At 42.5% G+C, this 17,598-nt stretch overlaps 1 protein-coding gene across 12 annotated transcripts in view; it reads right to left on the bottom strand.

The window, feature by feature from the left end:
- gulp1a (GULP PTB domain containing engulfment adaptor 1a) overlaps positions 1–11,444 on the bottom strand; it is a 47,137-nt gene extending 35,693 nt beyond the window's left edge. For 7 of the 12 annotated variants that reach the window (XM_055505367.1, XM_029137273.3, XM_029137268.3 and 4 more), the window contains exon 1: positions 11,132–11,266. Coding sequence is in view for 4 of the 12 variants with exons in the window: in XM_055505364.1 (XP_055361339.1) it covers positions 11,132–11,429 (298 nt within the window). In the remaining 8 variants the exon portion in view is untranslated. Of the gene's footprint in view, positions 1–11,131 lie in introns of all 12 variants that reach the window. The other 5 variants (XM_055505364.1, XM_055505362.1, XM_055505363.1 and 2 more) reach the window with 2 other exon arrangements.
- Positions 11,445–17,598: the final 6,154 nt, after the last annotated feature.

The raw sequence follows: 17,598 nt of genomic DNA, 5'->3' as shown, positions 1-17,598 counted from the left end.
AAATAACTTCTGGCCACCAGAAGGCAGAGTTTAACAGCTTTGATTTCTGCAGCAAATTAAGTCATCTGCTATGAATATGTCTAGAACCATTTAACGCTCATCAAAAATGAATAAAAAAGCTCACATCTTTCACATATGAGGTATAGAGGATGTAAAGAAGATCATGGTCACACACTGCACATGGAGTTTTGCAGGAGGTAGGTTTTGTTCTCACTCCTACACAAAAGCAATAAGTTAAAAGCTTTAGGATCTCAACACCTGGAAATGAGCCACTGTGTGTGCATCTGAGAGTCAGGTCATCCTGCTTCTGAACAGTTTCAAAGAGGATGTCTAGAAAACGTGTATTCAACATTAGCCCGCAGGTCAGCTGGGCCCAGATTTGATTTAGTAAGTGAGCTGTGCATGCACAGAATTGCTAAACTGGACCCATTCAGAATTCTGCTGTGTTAAATCTACAACTTTCCACTACATCCATTGTTGCATTTTACACAAGCCATAAAACCTCCAGTAGAACAATGAAAGTCAACTGTATCTGTGGCGTCATTAGTAACTCTTAATTCATTAATCTGCATAGTAAAGCTGCACACATTGAAAGCATTGTTTATGTATTTAAATGTTATATGTTTTGTTAAAACCTGATATTATGTAAGTAAAATACTAAATCATACAATTTAGATTAGAATATGCTCTAGATCAGAACAAAGTTCTCTAACAGGCTGGATTAATGAAGAAAACAGACAGAGGTAAACACAGGGACGTAACCAGAGCGATTCGTATTATTTCAGTTATACTGAGCAAAGTAGTTTATTGTGTGTGGATGCAATGCAGAATATGGCGCACCAAGATGATGTTTTGTGGTGGAGGAGGGGGATAACCATGAAGGTGAGTTCAGGTAAACGACGACGCTACTGACCCATTGCTAGCAGGGAGAGCAGCAAGTAGAGGCTGGTGACTCCCGAGTAAATGGACTTGAACTGTCCTCCTGGGCCAGAAATAAACTTTAAACTTACTAGAAAAATACAGTGCTTTAGCTCTTTACTTAAGATGGGCTTCCATCTTGAGGTTGGTAAAATAAGGCTGGATGTCTGATGACTCAGAGCAGGCAATCTGGGCACTGGACTGAAAAAGGCCTGAGGGTGTTGTACAGACACCAGAGCATGAACACAGGTGACAGCAAGGAGCAGAAGAGTGAGACAGGGTGAGCGGTGACATGCTAGAAACTGAAATGGCCTGTCAAAATCAATATGCATGGCAGAGGTGTAAGTGCAGATCATCCAGCCAATTAGGCAAAAACTTAAAGTAACTGTTTATTTATTTCTAATGAAGCAACCTTGTTTCTTGTCAGACGGCTCAATCAAATGCTGAAATAATCAACAGAATACTGCACTAACATGACCAATAGGCGCAGTCCTACTGGGTTCAGACAAAAGAAATGCAATAACGTGAAAGACAAGGAGCACACTGAGCCAAAGATAGACCACATTAAATCAATTCACCAGCTATGCTTTGCCTCCAATGAGGGGGAGTCTAAGCTGTAATGTAATGAGACTGAATGAGCTTCCTTCTGCTCATTTCCCTCTTCCTGGCTTTCGTTGTCTCAGTTGTGATTTACTCACAAGATCAATTTGACCTATACTGGCTGTCAAAGGCATTTCCTCCAAATGTCAATGTGCAACAGATGGTTATGAATACAAACAGTTTTTGGTCTACACAGACATTGGTTCGAACAGTCAGTAGTTTGAGCTTGGAGACAACCTCCTAACTCGGTTGGCAAGGATCCTATCCCAGTGATCTGTGGAGAATCATGAACTTGTTTTAAACACAAACACTGAACTTAAACTCCCATCATACATGCCACTGGACCTTGACTTTGTTGTCCTTTAAAACATTACGACTATGATTTTGGTCATTGTGAGACATGTAATAATCAGCAGGTCAGCAATGCTGCATACAGTATAATAGTATGATATATTTTTATATAATACTTTATAGCTCTAAAATACTGTGAGAATCACCTGGAAAACCGAATGAGAAAGCTGGGAACAGACTACAGCCTCAAAGACGAGTAGGTTCCTTACACAAGTGGTCCCCAGCCCCTAGGTTGTGGGTCAGTTGGTACCGGGCCACACAAAACAAATACATAACTTACATTATTTTTATTGTATTCATTATCTGATTCTGTACAATGTTTTAATTGGAAGATTTCTGAACTCTCTTCGGTAGATCTACAGTATGACTGACTCTTCACACATGTCAAGATGCTTGCCTCAGCCAGTAACAGGCAATACATTATTGCTAAAATTTGCGCAGGATAAACACACCAGTGAGGAGACAGAATGAATGCCTACAGTTACAAAGAAAAAGAAAGCTGCATTTAAGAGATAATACCAGGAGTCCTACTTGGACCAGGGACTCTCTGCATAATATGCAGTAACCATCTCTCTAACAAGGTAATGAAGCCTTCTAAACTGCTTCACCAATTGGGAGACCAAGCATTCTGCATGTTACACAATGTTACGGGGATGCTTCTAATAAAGTTAGATACACAGTGGATTCACATTTATTATTATTATATTTAGAAAATACCAGTTTGTATGCCAGTCGTGTCATTTTAATTAGTTGTATATTTTTACCGTACTGTAAAGACCGGTTCATGAAAAGTACTGTGGTCCGTGGCCCGAAACGGTTTGGGGACTGCTTGGGGACCCTACACAAATAAAATGTTTGATAGAAAAAAATAAGTTATGAAAAGAATTGAAGCATCTGTTGCTCAATTTTACATTTCACACTCTCCATTTCCAGGTACATCTTTATGTTGTTCATGTAGGGTTTAATGATTCACTGTCCTCCCACTTTCACTCTTTTCCCTTTACCCACTTTTACTTTCATCATTTTCTGTTCTTCCTTATATAATCACCCAGCGGTGTAGACTTTCAGCAGATAAACATAAACAGATGATTCACATGTACAGTAATACTGTACTGTAATACTGTAAGCACACAACACACAACTCAAAACTACCAAACACCTAAACATTGTCACACACACACACACACACACACACACACACACACACACACACACACACACACACACACACACACACAAGACTAGTAACCATTAAGTTCAGTTATACCATCACTATGGTTTATAACTTAAAATATACGAAAAATCAATTAGAAGGACATTAAAAATTAAAGTATTTAACCATTGGAACACCCTGCCAGCGGATACAAGAAACTATAGACTAAACTCTGGCACCAGTTCCCCACATGCTTTATCACTAGAACTACTGGGTTTTCTAAATATACCCATTCCTACTAGAAGGTGGTCAAATGATCTGCTCGGCTAGCTGAGACCCTGAATCATCTGTGAACAGCTGCCTTTGTTAGGTAAAGAGGGCCATCAGTGACGCACTCTAGGTGGTGGGTTGCGTGGGCTTGCTGACCCTGCTCCTGTCTGCAAGGCTGCACAGTTCCTATGAGTCTATGAGTGACATCCACTGTTACAATGTTCCACCGCTATGTGCTTGGATTTACAACATGAAAGGATGTGCAATAGGAGCAAAAAGCAATAAGAGACATCAACAATACAATAAGACAGTTTTAGATCCTTCTCAGATGTGGCGAAGTTCTGTTTCGGAATATACCTTGCAGGCAGCAGCAGGGTCAGCAAGCCCATCCGTCCCACCCCACAGAGTGCGTCGGTGATGGCCCTCTTTACGTAACAAAAGCGGCTCTTGGCAGGGTGCCAGCTGGAGCGTGGCGGACAAGTGATCACCCAGCCGTAGTTAGGGGTATATGTAAAGGTGTACGTCCCTTAGTAGTTCTAGTGTTATTAGCCAGTTACAGGGTGCTACTGTACAAAGGGTTCGCATTCCTGATAAACAAAGGAAGGAAGGTATATAATTATTAATATACGACTTTTCTCTCTTTCTCACCTTCCTTACATCACTGTCTGCTCACACTTGTTCTAAATTTAGAATAGGAGGGGACTTTAATTTAGTACAAACCCAGAGTTGGAGGCTAAGAAGAGCTGTGAACACCAGGAATCACCAGCAATCGATCAGCACCTTGAACGGTATGTGGATGTTTGTGGACTCTATAACGCCTGCCATTCTTTTCACCCTACCTCCAGTTAAAACCTCGAGTTCACAACTCTTACTCTTGCCGTATAGATTACATTTTAGTAAATAATTCGGTCCTAATAGACGTCTCTGACGCCAGTATTTATTTTATCACACTTAGTGATCATGCATCAGTTTCTGTTTCCTTGACTAAGACAGTCAAACCATCTAGCAGGTACTGATAGTTTAATACTTTGCATCATTACTTAACCATCAAGACCTTATCAGTTATGTTTGTGTGTATGTGTAAAGAGAGTGTGCAATCTTTATGTAAATAAACAACCAGGAACTTGGGAGCCTGGAAAGTTATACTGTAGATTTTAGAATTATTCCATAACCATCATACAAGAAAATAGAATATGTTAACATAAATTAAGTGTTTAGAGATTTAGTACACCGCTTCTTCAGACAATGACATTTTGGAAGACCTGAGGAATCTAAAACATTATACAGTGTAATTAACAGAATGACTCTGTTTAGTAGGGCTGTCACTAACAATTATTTTGATAGTCGATTAATCTGTTGATTTTAATTAAAGAAACAGATGAAAAAACTATTTGATGTTTTACTTCTTATAAATTCTTTATTAGGTGGAACTATATTTTCATTTTGATTCTTTAAATTTCAAATAAAACCCAAAATCCAGTGTTTGAGTAATAAGACTTCAATATCTAAAATATAAACTAACAAAGCAACACATAAAGTTTTGTTCCGTTGTGAAGCTCTGCAGCAGCTCCAGTCAAACTGACTGTGGAAAAAAAACTTACTCAGACAAGGAGGCCCCCTAATTGAACAGTCTAGTTCCAGCCCTACAGTTTAATGTAGAGCAAATGTGGCTTTGTCAAGCATTTAAAAAAATTTTGGAAAAACAAAGCATCCATTCAATAATTACTTATTAAGGGGGGACATCATTCATGATCCCTATGAAGTAAACAATACTTTTTATTTACTTTTTATTAAATCTTATGTACATCAAATATAAATCCATCCATCTTAGCCAGAGACATGTTTCTAAATAAACTCTGAAAAATCAAACCTCAACTCTGGACTCATCGCTGTCTCTGACTGAACTACACAAAGCTCAGATGCCAAATAAAAAAGCTCTAGGGACAGATGGCTTCCCAGCTGGGTTCTATATGGAATTCTGGAACATGCTGGCACTCAGCTTTTCCAAAATGATAGTTCAAGTTAAAGAACAAGTAATGAATTAAAAGGTAGACAGTCAATAACTAATATGTACAGACTAATAAACTTGATTATGTCACCATCCATGAAGTTGTTGACAGAGTAAACTGGACATTACTATCAGCCACACTGCATACATTAGGTTTTGTAAACACCTTCATAGACTGATTGGAATACTATCACTGTTCAGCAAATGCAACAGTTAGAACAAAGACTCAAATGTCTTTATTCAGTGAAACACTATATAAAACAATTGGACAACATAAGTAAAAGTAACTGGAAAAGCAACAGAAAGTCATAGAATGAGTTTATATGCTGATGATGTATTATTGCTTTCTATCAACTGGACAAAATCTACTGTGTCTCTGTTCTGAACCTTACCTAACTTTGAGCTCCAGAACACATCTTTCACCACTGGTCAGGGAACATAAGATACTTGGGCATTAAATGGTCCTCTAGACCATGAGTATCAAACTTTGGCCACTCTCTTTCTGGTTTTCCAACTCTGCGCCCCAGCAATTACTGATTAGCTACATCCGGTGTTAAGTCAATTAACAAATGGATAAGCCAACTGACGCCTGATCCAAGCGATCAGCAGGGAGAGTTGGAAAACCAGCATTGACGCGAGTGCTTGAGGACTAAGTTTGATACCTGTGATGTAGATTGTCACATGACCCTGGCCGTTTTGCACAGTGGTTAGCATGGTGCGCTCCTGTCACCCAAGTCAATCCCCACAGACAGGGGTTGCATCAGGAAGGGCATCCCCTGACGAAACTGAAAGGAGTTAGGATGTAGACTATCACATCGCAGAACAAAACTGCAAGAGTCTGAAGAATTGCCCCCACATAGAAATGATGACCTTACGAAAACTACATGTTGTGTGTGATTCCAACCCAGTCAGGTTTACGACATTAGACGCATACATCTCAAAGATTTTTATGAAGAAACAAGCCTCCACGAATCATCTTCAAAACATACCAAACACTGTGGTGGCCAGGAACTACACAATCTATATTGCTACAAACACACTGAAACGCATCCACAGATGGTTTAAATCCAGTCGAGCAGATTCCTGCTTTTTGATTCTTCCTATTTGTCACCTTGGCTTTTACAAATGGCACTGTTCATGCACCAATGCCTCTATCACCCTTTCGGTGAATGATGTGGTTTTGCTGTTTTACTAACTCAAGAGAGGCACATACTACACCAGAACCGATATGCAACCCTAATTAAAATGCCCTCCACTCAACCTGTCCAAGCCCAAGGCTGGCATTACAAATCTTCATAACGGACCACATTAAAACCAAATACAAATAATGAATCAAGACAAGTAAATTATTTATACTGGTGTACATCACAAAACAGCTATTAGCCCAGTACATGCTGCTGCTAAAGTCTGACAGAAAAAAAAAAGATAAAGATCCCTCATAACTCCAGAAGAGGCCAAATCAGCAATCAAAACATTTATGCTGCAGAGATCCAAAAAAGACTTCGGTTCACGCTGTTTTTCTCTCCTAGAGTTTGTCTGTCTTTGTTTAACAGACCCATCAAAAATTACTTTACAAGCTAAGCATCCACTAAATGACTAGGAAGCCGTTTAATGCTTCTATGAATATGAACTCATAATGAAAAGCTCAGAAAATACAACTGTCCTCCAGCTTTCATGACATTTATTAGTCATATAACCACATGTCTCGTTTATGCTTATGTGTACCGACATGAGTAAAGCGGAGCGTATAATGGATTTGTTTCTGCCTATTCTTGTAAGTCCTTAGAATTGTTTAGTTTGTCTGTGTATATCTGCTGGCAGAGAAAAGGAAAATCCATATTTAGCACGTCACTGTGCATAGCTCGTAAATCAATAGGAATTACAGCAAACCCCTAAGATTTGGTCCAGCTGGTGTTTAAGCCATGTTCAGACATTATACAAGTAAAATATTGAAAGGGTACACATAGTATTTTCAGTAATCATTACTGCTGTACAGTCATTTAAAGCGAGCACCTTGTCAGTTTGCTCAATGTGTGTAATTAACAGCAAATTAACAGCTCAGTCTGTCACACATATCATATGACATCATATGTGGAGCCTTGCACACAGGATAAATGTATAAATTAAATGTTTTTTTTTCCTGTGGCATATTTGACCTCTGACCATAATTGCACTAGACCACTCAGTTCACACTGAATAAACAAGAACTTAAAAACAATGCATGTTATTTTACATTTAATCAGAATCATGGCACAATAAACATAGTCCGAGCTCAGATTAGGACTCAATGTGCAAAGCATACAGTACAAAGAAACATTAGACACAAACACCAAATGGTTTCCATTCTGGTTGGTGATGTGGCAGCCAGCAAACAGTAAGACGGCCTATTGATCAAAGTGGAACTTTTCATTAGGATCAGTATCTCATTGGGAAGGTTTATTTACCCTTCGTGATGTGGCCTACAACAGGAACAATATACATTACACACTCTGGATGTTTTTTCCCATGTAAGATTTGGTTGATGTATTTCTATTCCCTGAGCAGAATCAAAATTGAAATGTAAGCATTTAATGTTATGCAACAATGACCCACTTTACCAACTCCTTTTTTAAATTTGGAAATAAAATGTACCAAAGTCAATAATTAATTAAAATAGTTTTATTTTCAGTTTTATCTCGGTGCAGCAGTGAGGCTGCTAAAGTTACGGCACTAGGGCTGTAAGTAGACGGTAAGTACACTACAATCATGATGTCTACTCCAAACGTTTTCATTGCGTCTGATGTTACCAATTATGGAGTGACAGCTGCCTGGCAGTCCTCTTCACCGTTGCTGCCTCACAGGGACGTCGGCTTCTTCTGCTTGACTAGGGGGGGGGGGGTGTGGCTCTGCTACTGTACCAGTGGCCCATGACACCTGTGTGTGTAAACCTGATCTAACCTGCAAATGTGGAGATTTTTTTCCTACTAACACAATTAAAAGCTTTAAGCTTAAGTCTGCATTAAATAAATTCAAATCTATACAGTGAACCTATAAAGTGAAACTGCACAGACCCCTTCAGTCGAGTAGGAGCTCCCTCTGTGAGGCAGTAACAGTGAGAAGGACTGTCATAGAGCCATCACTCCATCGTTGGTATCAGACAGGATAGGAAACATTTAGTGTAGCTGTACAAACCTTCTACCACAGGGTGTTAGTGCTCCAGCTTTACTGCTTTACCTCACTGCTGCACTGAATCTCAGGAGAATTAGAAAGAACATTTTTATATTATTTTCTTTATTTTGCTACTATTTCACATTTTAAATAAAAAAGGATTTAAAACTTAATTGATGATAAGAATCAAAGTGAAGTTCCCTTTTCAACCATTAAGTGGTGCAGTATTGTGTATGAGGTGGCTACTCCGTCAGTAGACAACTGAAATCATTCGCACCCGTTTTCCACCATACACATAGTATTACATGGCCTTTTTGTTAACTGTGTTTATACGCTACAGAAAGAAGCACAAAGTGATACTTTCAGCTGCAACATCAAAGGGCTGAATGTGAATTATTACCTTTTAACTGCCTGGGACTTCAGAAATAAATAGGCAAGTCTATTTGTAGGTCGTAACACACTTCGAGAGTGACACATGATATAAACAACACAAAAATCTGCCTCTGCTTCACAAAGTAATGTGAAGTCAGGGGAAAGACAGTGACAGAGTGTAAAGGCAGTAGCACATAACACAGGAAAACCTCAGCTGTCTGATTTTCTAAAGCCCATGATTAATTGAGATGTATAATAACTGCTGGGAGGGATTAATTCATTCACAGAGATGATGAGAACAAAGGATTTGACATTTGTGAGTGTCATCCAATATCAATTATTTTGACTTGAGCAAGTCCCTAGTGTGGTTTTAGTGTGATGAGGATTAAAAATGAGCCAAAAATAAAATGTGCTGCAAACATCTTTCTACATTGTTTTTCCACAGGAGCTGGAACAGACAGTGGTTGATCAGCTGTTCATGTTTTCAACTTCACAGGAGACTGAAGTCACTGCAGCTCTCAACAAATGGCCCTAGGTGGAAAAATGATCATGTAGTAATAGAGGTTGGTGACAGTGAGCAACAGGGAGCAAGAGATGATAGTAATGATGTTATCATTCACTGAGTGATCTCACACTGACAGATGAAGTGTCTGTCGACGGTACAGACGGGGAAGTATAGGTGGTAAATGTGACGACAGACTGAGTTCATGTGCTGAGGAAGCAGAAGGACATTCAGCTGCCTGTCAATTTGGGCTTGAACATATATGAATTCAAGGGCAATTGTGTTTGTAGTGAGGTTAAGAGGAGACAACTGTACAATATTTGTTATTATGCAGTTTTAAAATAGCAAGTTCTGTAAGTTCTGTATATGCACATTGTTAGCTTTCTACCACTGCCATCTGCCATCTTGTTTCTGCCTGGGTATCACACGATCAACTAATTAACAGGCTATTATTATAATTCTCTGCTTAAAATATGAACCGCCAAAACTGAACTGAGACAGTAGAGCATGTCACACAGCTTAAGCTGCTACAGTCCCCACACAGATAACAACACCCGTCAGGGACATCTGATTCTGCTCAGTGGGCGACTGATTATGAGCAACACCCCCAATGATCAATTTCCTCTGGAACTTACCCCTCAGAACCTGTTCCAACGTACAGTATCTGCACCGAACGGCAAACGTAACCACAGAATATCCAGCAAAAGAAAAACAGAGGGTAATGTAAAGACAACTACTGTACCACTGGCAAGCCGGGGACTGCATTCAAGGCAGCAGAGAAATAAAGACAGTCCCAGAAACAAACAATAAAAATGATCTGAAATGTGTGTATTTGCAGCAGCAGCCCCCAAATTTTCTATTTGAAATGCAGTTAAGCCGATGTTTGTGGACACTGGTGATGCATTCTTTGAATTTCAGCTGTTACACTTTCTGCTAAATCTTATTCATCTCAGTGAAACACCAAATGGTAACAGTTGTTATTTAGCCTATGCCCTTTATCTAACTGGTCTCTGACCAGTATGAAGGTTATAACTGCAATTTGTCGAAGCCTTGCGGGGAATTCATGCTATTTTCACAGCGCAACGTGGGCCACTTGGAGGAACAACGTTCAGCCGCAGCTGCACGAGCGAAAAGCGCTTCTCCGAAAAACAGCGATCAGAAGAGTTGACTTCAGCATCACGAGCATGATTATTTCACAACTGTAGGAAATGATGACTCCTCTGTCATGATGGGAACCGTTAGACAGAAACTGCACTTAAGAAACTGCAATGACCGAAGTTGTTCCCAGCCATGATCGCTCCTTTGCGACCGGTCACGTCTGCTCACTGTGACGCCCGAGTGTCACCAACCTCAGCTTGTCTCTGGTGAATAACAAAGCGAAGCAGCTCAACATCCCCGTAACCCACATACTGCACACGGTTCTTCACGTGCCCCCAGACCAGAACCGAACCGAACCGCATCCCAGACTGTGCGCCCATGTAAACCCCAGCCCTACTCGAAGGACGGCACCGGGTTGGATTCGAAACGGACCATAGGGTTCTGCGGACGCGGCCGCGTCTTCGCTCCGTCCACCTTGCACGGACTTGAACGGCGCAACAAAGTTTCCCGTTGGGTCGGGAGTGAATTTTATCTCCAAGCACCGAACAAAACACGACACTAAGCAGAACGGAACCGGACTACGAGAACAACGTCAACTCGGAGTTTTAATTAAACGCAGTGAACATTTCGCACCGACGAGCGGGACGTGGCCGAAAGACGAACTCGGAGCGAACTCTCCCACCGGCAGCAAAGTAAGTAAAGTAGGACTTACTGTGGAGCAGCGGCCCGTAAGTGGGGTTAAGGCGAGCCCGCGGTCCTCGCGCTCCACAGTCCGAGCTCACATCCAGCAGTGTCGCTCCCTCTCCTCCTCCTCCTCCTCCTCCTCCTCGGCTCCCACCGCTGCTGGGTACGGTTGATGACGTCACGGACCTCTGTGGCGGCAACTTGAATAATACATGGAAAAGGAGGAGAGGCGCAGCGGAAGGGAGCGCGAGGCGGCCACCGCGCGTGCAGCGCTGACCGTCTAACGGTACATGCATGAAGTCAGAGTGGTATTCGCTTGGAACCATCAGCGCTATTATTAGTATCAGTGATGTACCAAGCCACACAGGCATTTTCATATCATCTTCATTTCATATTGTTTTATAAGTTGTTTTTTTGTCACAGCTTGATTGACTGGGTCTATTTCTACACATGATATTAAATCAGACGAAGCCTCTCTTTATTATAAATAAATAAATATTCAAGCATGTTCTAGATTAGCTGTGTCTAAAGTTACATTTGGTGGTTGGTTGCAGAGCTTGGCCTGATTTCCTTCTGTTTCCTCCCACAGCCAACACATGATGCTCTTAGGGTAATGACTGTTTGTTATCCCATCTCACATTCAGGGTCTACTGGACCCAGAACATTAAACAACTGTGGAACAAACCAGTGAACGTCCAATCAGTGAGCTGGACTACGCGTAATAAATGACTGTGGCTTATCTCACATCAATGAGGTGCATTGTGGGTATTGTAGGCACCTCGGGGAGCAATAGAGTAGAATAGAGTAGAATTAAAATACTATATCTCAGATTGTGTTGCATTAAAATAAATGAAAAGCTGAGTCCTGGAGCAGTTCTCTTTGTTAAGCGCTGGTGTTGTGATTATTTAACGAGGCGAGAGGACGGCTTCCTGAGGATTAGTGACACACTGCAATGACATTTAAATATGAATCCACTTCTCAGGGCTTCAAAGCAGAATGATTCCCGCAACCAAATCCAAATAGGTCATTGGCTGCATGTGTGATGACACAGCGACGGCTTTGTCGAGGCTCTTGTTTAAAAGCATTTACAACAAAATGACGTTTATTTCATGGCTGCCCAAGTCTGGCTGAGATTCACGGAGGATTATAGGGCTCCTCGGAGGAGCTGGCATACAGTCAGCATCGAGTGATTCGCTCATCTACAGTTTGCTAAAAACGCCTCAGCATCACAGCAGAAGCCTCAGGTGCTGCCACAGCGTCCGACCAGCTCCTGCTGATGCGACGTGTGACCGTGTGTCAACATCTGGGCTTGTGGGGGTGTTTATCAGTGATGTCCTTTGGTGGATTTAAATGCCTGGGATGATGAAGAATGAATATGAAATGCATGTAGTGTATGTTATTCTCTCTTCTCTTCCTGTTTAATCTATAGTCCCCCACTGGCAGCACAGTGTGGAGCTAATCTCCAGCAATAACGCAGTGTTTGCCTATTCATTAGTGCCTATTCCAAACCAGTGTAGTCATAGGACACTCACTGTTTAAAACCAGCTCCCAGCGTTGGCAGGTAGGAGCCTCGTGCTGATAACTGCTGCAGCCGTGAACACTTTCTCTTGGCGGCGCGTTGTGTTGCGAGGGACAGGTTCCAGGGCCGTTCCACGTCTTGTGCACACTCCAGAGCTCCAGGGAGTCCAGCCAGTTCCCCGGCCCCAGGCCTGCCTCCAATGATGTTTGCCCCTTCTCAGTGATGTTGGGCAGCGACTTCAGTCCCCCCGCAGCAGCCCCCCGTCAGCTGGCCGTTGCCCAGTACAAGTAATGCCCGAGTCCTTTCTCAGCCTCCTGTGGCGTCTCTGGCAGCGGCTGCCGAAGCTTAGCTCCTCTGTGCATCCTCACATCTTTTATGCAGCGCCTTGTTAAGCCACGACAGCTCGGCGGCACCGGGTCGACGCTGACCTTCCGTTTCCTTCTGTGACAGAGTGGGTCCAGGTTCTTGCGCTTTAGCCCTGTAAGATGCTATGTTCAAGCAGCAGGATGATTGTGAAACCATGACCCAGCTGCCGATGTGTAAATTAAAAACACACTTAATTCACAAGTGTTAAATGCTGCTTGAACTCGTGTCTTTGTAATTTCGTACTGTTGATACGTTCGAGGTGCCGATGTGCAGAGCTGCTAATAGCGTCACCCAGTTTCTTCCAAGCTTTCGCTGTAGCTGTGTTTCAGCTGTCTGTATTAGACATGCTGTCTGCTCTACAATGTCAAAGACTGCAAAATCACACCATTTCCCCAGAAAAGCACATTTTAAGAGTGTGTTTTCCAGAAGCTTAATGCAACAGCAGCTTATTTGCTTCACACTGTTATTTGCAGTCTCATTCTGAGGCCTTAATAAGGTTTAAATACTCATCAGCAGCAGCCTAAATCTAAGAGAGGTGAAGGTACACATTAAGATCAGAGCTCTTCTTAATATCCATCACTGCTGCAGCTCATCAGCTCAGCCGTCAGCCGACATCACCGTCCATGATGGATGGAGAAAAGGTGCGTGAGCCCAGTTGGCTGTGGAGAAAAACAGAATCACCACCAACGGATCTGTGCTAAGGACGAAAGAAGCTCTTTTCTGGTCCATGTTGTGTTGGATAAACGTTTTTGGTTTATCTGATCATTAAGTTCATATCTGAGAAGGCCTCTCATGGCTTGAAAGCTCTTTTTGGAAATCATGATAAAGTATTTCTATGATTTCTTTCTTTCTTTTCTTTCTGGAAATCACCATTTACCATAGATCAGTGTCTTTTCATTCAAATCATTAAATAGGACAAAATAAACGATATAAGAGTGAGGGTAATTATTGTACTGTACTGTAGTGGCAGCACTCCAGCTGAGCTCCACAGCTGGATGTGAAGAGTCACTTCAGATCGAGCCGGCCTGTGATCTGCTGCCACTGTAATTGGGTTTGAATCTTCGCAGCAGCATTGTTTCAAAAGTACAGAGTTACAGCCTGTGTTTCCGATCTCATGAGAAGACAAGAGTATTGATGTCGCATAAAGCAGCCATTAGGGAGCTGAGAGCCGTGAGAGCCTTTGCCCGCTTTGTGTGATGTAATGGCTCCAGATTTCACCAGGATTGCATGCGTTGTCATGCCTCGCTCCTTCCCTCTTTTCCCTCTCTAGGTGTTTCTGTCATCAAATCTGACATCGCGGCACAAATGAGTTGTCTTGAGGCTAAGCATTTCTAAATGGCCTCTGCATAAATATATCTCCAAGTATAAATCGATACGTCCTGAAAACTGTCATCGCCCCACGTCTGGAATTTACATCATGCTGCTTCGTAAAAACAGCCTTCGTATTGAGATCAGGCTGTGAGTTCGGCTTCACCCAGAGCTTTGACTTCACTAACTGCACTGTAGTGCTATTAAAAATAGAGCTGCTAATATCGTACTTTTCCTACAGTATGAGGCAGCACGAGCGCAGCTTGGTAGCAAGATCCTAATAGCTTCACCAGGCAAAGAAATGGCCCCTCATGAATCATTGAGGAATGAAGAGTTATCGCACTGTGGCAGCAGCAAAATAGAAAATTGAGGAGATGTGGTGGAGGCAGGACACTGGACTGTGGCAGCGTCAGGACAAGCACCATAAATCTCCATTCAGACAGAAGGTCATTCATTTGTGTCACTTTAAATATGGCTAAGTAACCAGGTTACCGCACGTGTCTCATCTGGGCTGAGGCCCGATCTCTTCTGGCTCCCGGGTTCCTCTGCTACAGTTTGTATGAACAGAAACTGCCCTGTAATGGAGCATGTGCACGACAGGAAGCAGATGGATAAAAGGAGACGTCATTATACGGGGCATCGCCTCCTCACGTTTAAATCAAAGTCCACCGATACACTGCGTGTACGTGAGCGGCGCCACGGGCCGTCAGAAGCTGCCCCTGCCGTCGGTTCTGCGGGGGGAAGGGACACGGAGGGGGAAGTTGGGAACGAGGAGATTTATTGCAACATTTTACTGCACTGCAGAACAAGTGGAAGCTAAAACAGTTGATGTTGGAAATCACATCTGTTTCGTAATGAGACGGCAGCATAGCTGAGGTTTAGTTTGATTATAAGGAAAACGACCTGATGCGGTTGAGAACAGGACATGAGCTGCTGTGTCCGACTGATTTCACAAGTCTGATTCCCCCTCTCTGTCCGCGTGTCTGTCCAGCAGTAATACAAAAATGATAAGATTGTTCAAGCATCGCCTCTGATTGTGTTGCACCATCAGACGTCGTCGTTGCAACACTTTAGCAATGAGGTAGGGACGAAGGGACAGTGGTCCCGAAAAACACACATGGCTGCCAGCTCCCAGGTTCCCACTGTTCGGTTCTGCAGGTAAATCAGGTAATTGAAGCACAGAAGTGAATCAGGAACCATGGCAGCAGATCAGCTCAGCCCCCCCCACCCCCCCACCCAGTCAGTTACAACATATTTTGAATAATGTTCCTCATACTTCTGGTATATGATGCTTTGTGGAGGCCTTGCTCATAGTTCCTTGTTTGGTAGACGCCCTAAGTGAGGCTCTGGATTATACATTATACATGACCGGGGTGAAGAAGAGGACAGTGAGGATGGATAAGAGGAGGAAGGTTTCACGTCCGTGGAGACTTTGACCTAAAGTCTATGATAAACACTATGTTATGTTTCATTCAATGTTTTCTTATCAGATCATCAGGTATTCAAGCCGTAAATGATAAGGAGTTGTTACAAACCTATGTCGTTCACAAGAAATCCGGTTAATAAAAACATCTAACTCAGCAATTAGGAATAATAAATGAAATACTGCACCTTATAGGTTGAGTCTTAATGGAAAGGAAAACACTAAGTTGTTTACCACAAAATGAACAGAACACGAGTCAAGCGTGAAGATACTGAGCCTGAAGCCACTGGGACCCAGAGGGCACATCCAAGTAAATCAAAGCTCCATTAGTGAGATGACGAGCGTGTGTGTTGCAGATGTTATTGGCCTCATTACTGTGATCCTGTGGAACACACACAAAGCTCATGAGCCTTATTTGAGTCGGTGGTAATAGCCAGCGACAGCAAAGCAGACAAAAGGGAATTGCTTTAATTCAGCAGTGGTTGCTTTAGTCCAGGACATCACATGGGCTCGTGCTCGTCGCCTTTATTCTGCCTTGGAATTAGAGCACGGCCACATTTCCGTCACGTTTCACGTTGTTTGTCTGTAGCTTGTCCATCATCACCAGTGAGCCACCAGTGGGGCTACACAGCATCCCTCCCAGAGGCCCATGTGCTGCAGGACACTCTCCCCTCCTTTAATAGACTGTCTTTAAACACATTGATGTTCTTGTTATCAGAGTCCTGCAGGTCTGAGGAATCTTCCCACAAGACAGCAGCGTCCTCCATCAGTCTGTCAGCCCATTCAGAAAAGCCTGCAACATGTGGCCCGTGCTTTGAAATAACTTCTACCAAACAAGCCTCACTCCACATTCACATATCCTGCTTCGATAACAGGATCTTCTTCCAGCCGTGCGCCTGCTGACTCAGGTGTTCCTCAGCCAACACGGCCGCGATCAAGTACATGAGAGCAGCTCAGTGTCTCCTCTGGGCCCTGGCAGCTCTGGGGCCATGTGATGCGGCGGGACCAAAGCTTCCAGCTGTGGCTGCAGCCAGCGATGGAAACGAACCAAGCACCAGGTCTGGATTCAATATCTCTCTTGTCTTTGACTCTTCTTTCTTCCAGTCATGTGTCTGCCACATTTTGTTGCATTCACCTCCAAAGTATTTGAACAATGAGGCCAAATCTTTTTGTGAGCACATCTATATAAAATCAGAACCTAAACGGTGTTTTGTGAGTTACTCTGATCAGCAAATTTAATTCCACATTCATTCAAAACCGAGCCACTTAGCAAGGCCATGCATTATTATTACAGTCCTGACTTCCTACTTCTGACTTTGTTTCACCAGATTAAAATGCTGTGCAACCAGCTGAGCTTTGTATTAACCTTAATATTGGTATTGGTTTGTTATTTTGTCCAGAGTTGTATGTTTGCCAACACCTGACATCACCAGCTGATGTGAGTAATGGGTTTTTCTGCTCTGCTGCTCGTATAGTAATGACATTTTCAGTTATACGGCATGAGCTTGGCATTAACATACACAGATGAGAGTGAAATTGATGGAAGGAGAAATGAATGAAGTGAATGTTGTTGCTTTAACACACTTAGCTGAATTGTGTAAATGGCTAGAATAGCTTGTTTGAATTGTTGTTCCATTGTAACTATAACTGTGTTCTGTTTCTTTGACTCTCTCTGTGATAGTAAAACTCTGATTCATGTTGCTGCAGCATAATATTTGCTGTAGCCTCAAATCAAATCTTGCTCCAGACTTTTCCTGTTTTCAAGGTGATTTTAACCGCTGCAAGCACAGGTTGGAACCAGAATAATCTAGAAACACATTTACTAAAAGTACCGGACTGTTCACGGAAGCCTCACAGCATCCTCTGGTTCCTCCTGTCA

Source organism: Betta splendens, chromosome 21, assembly GCF_900634795.4.
Source record: "Betta splendens chromosome 21, fBetSpl5.4, whole genome shotgun sequence".
Classification (NCBI taxonomy): Eukaryota; Metazoa; Chordata; class Actinopteri; order Anabantiformes; family Osphronemidae; genus Betta; species Betta splendens.
Note: the sequence above shows the minus strand (reverse complement) of the source record. Positions and strands in the feature narration are given on the sequence as shown.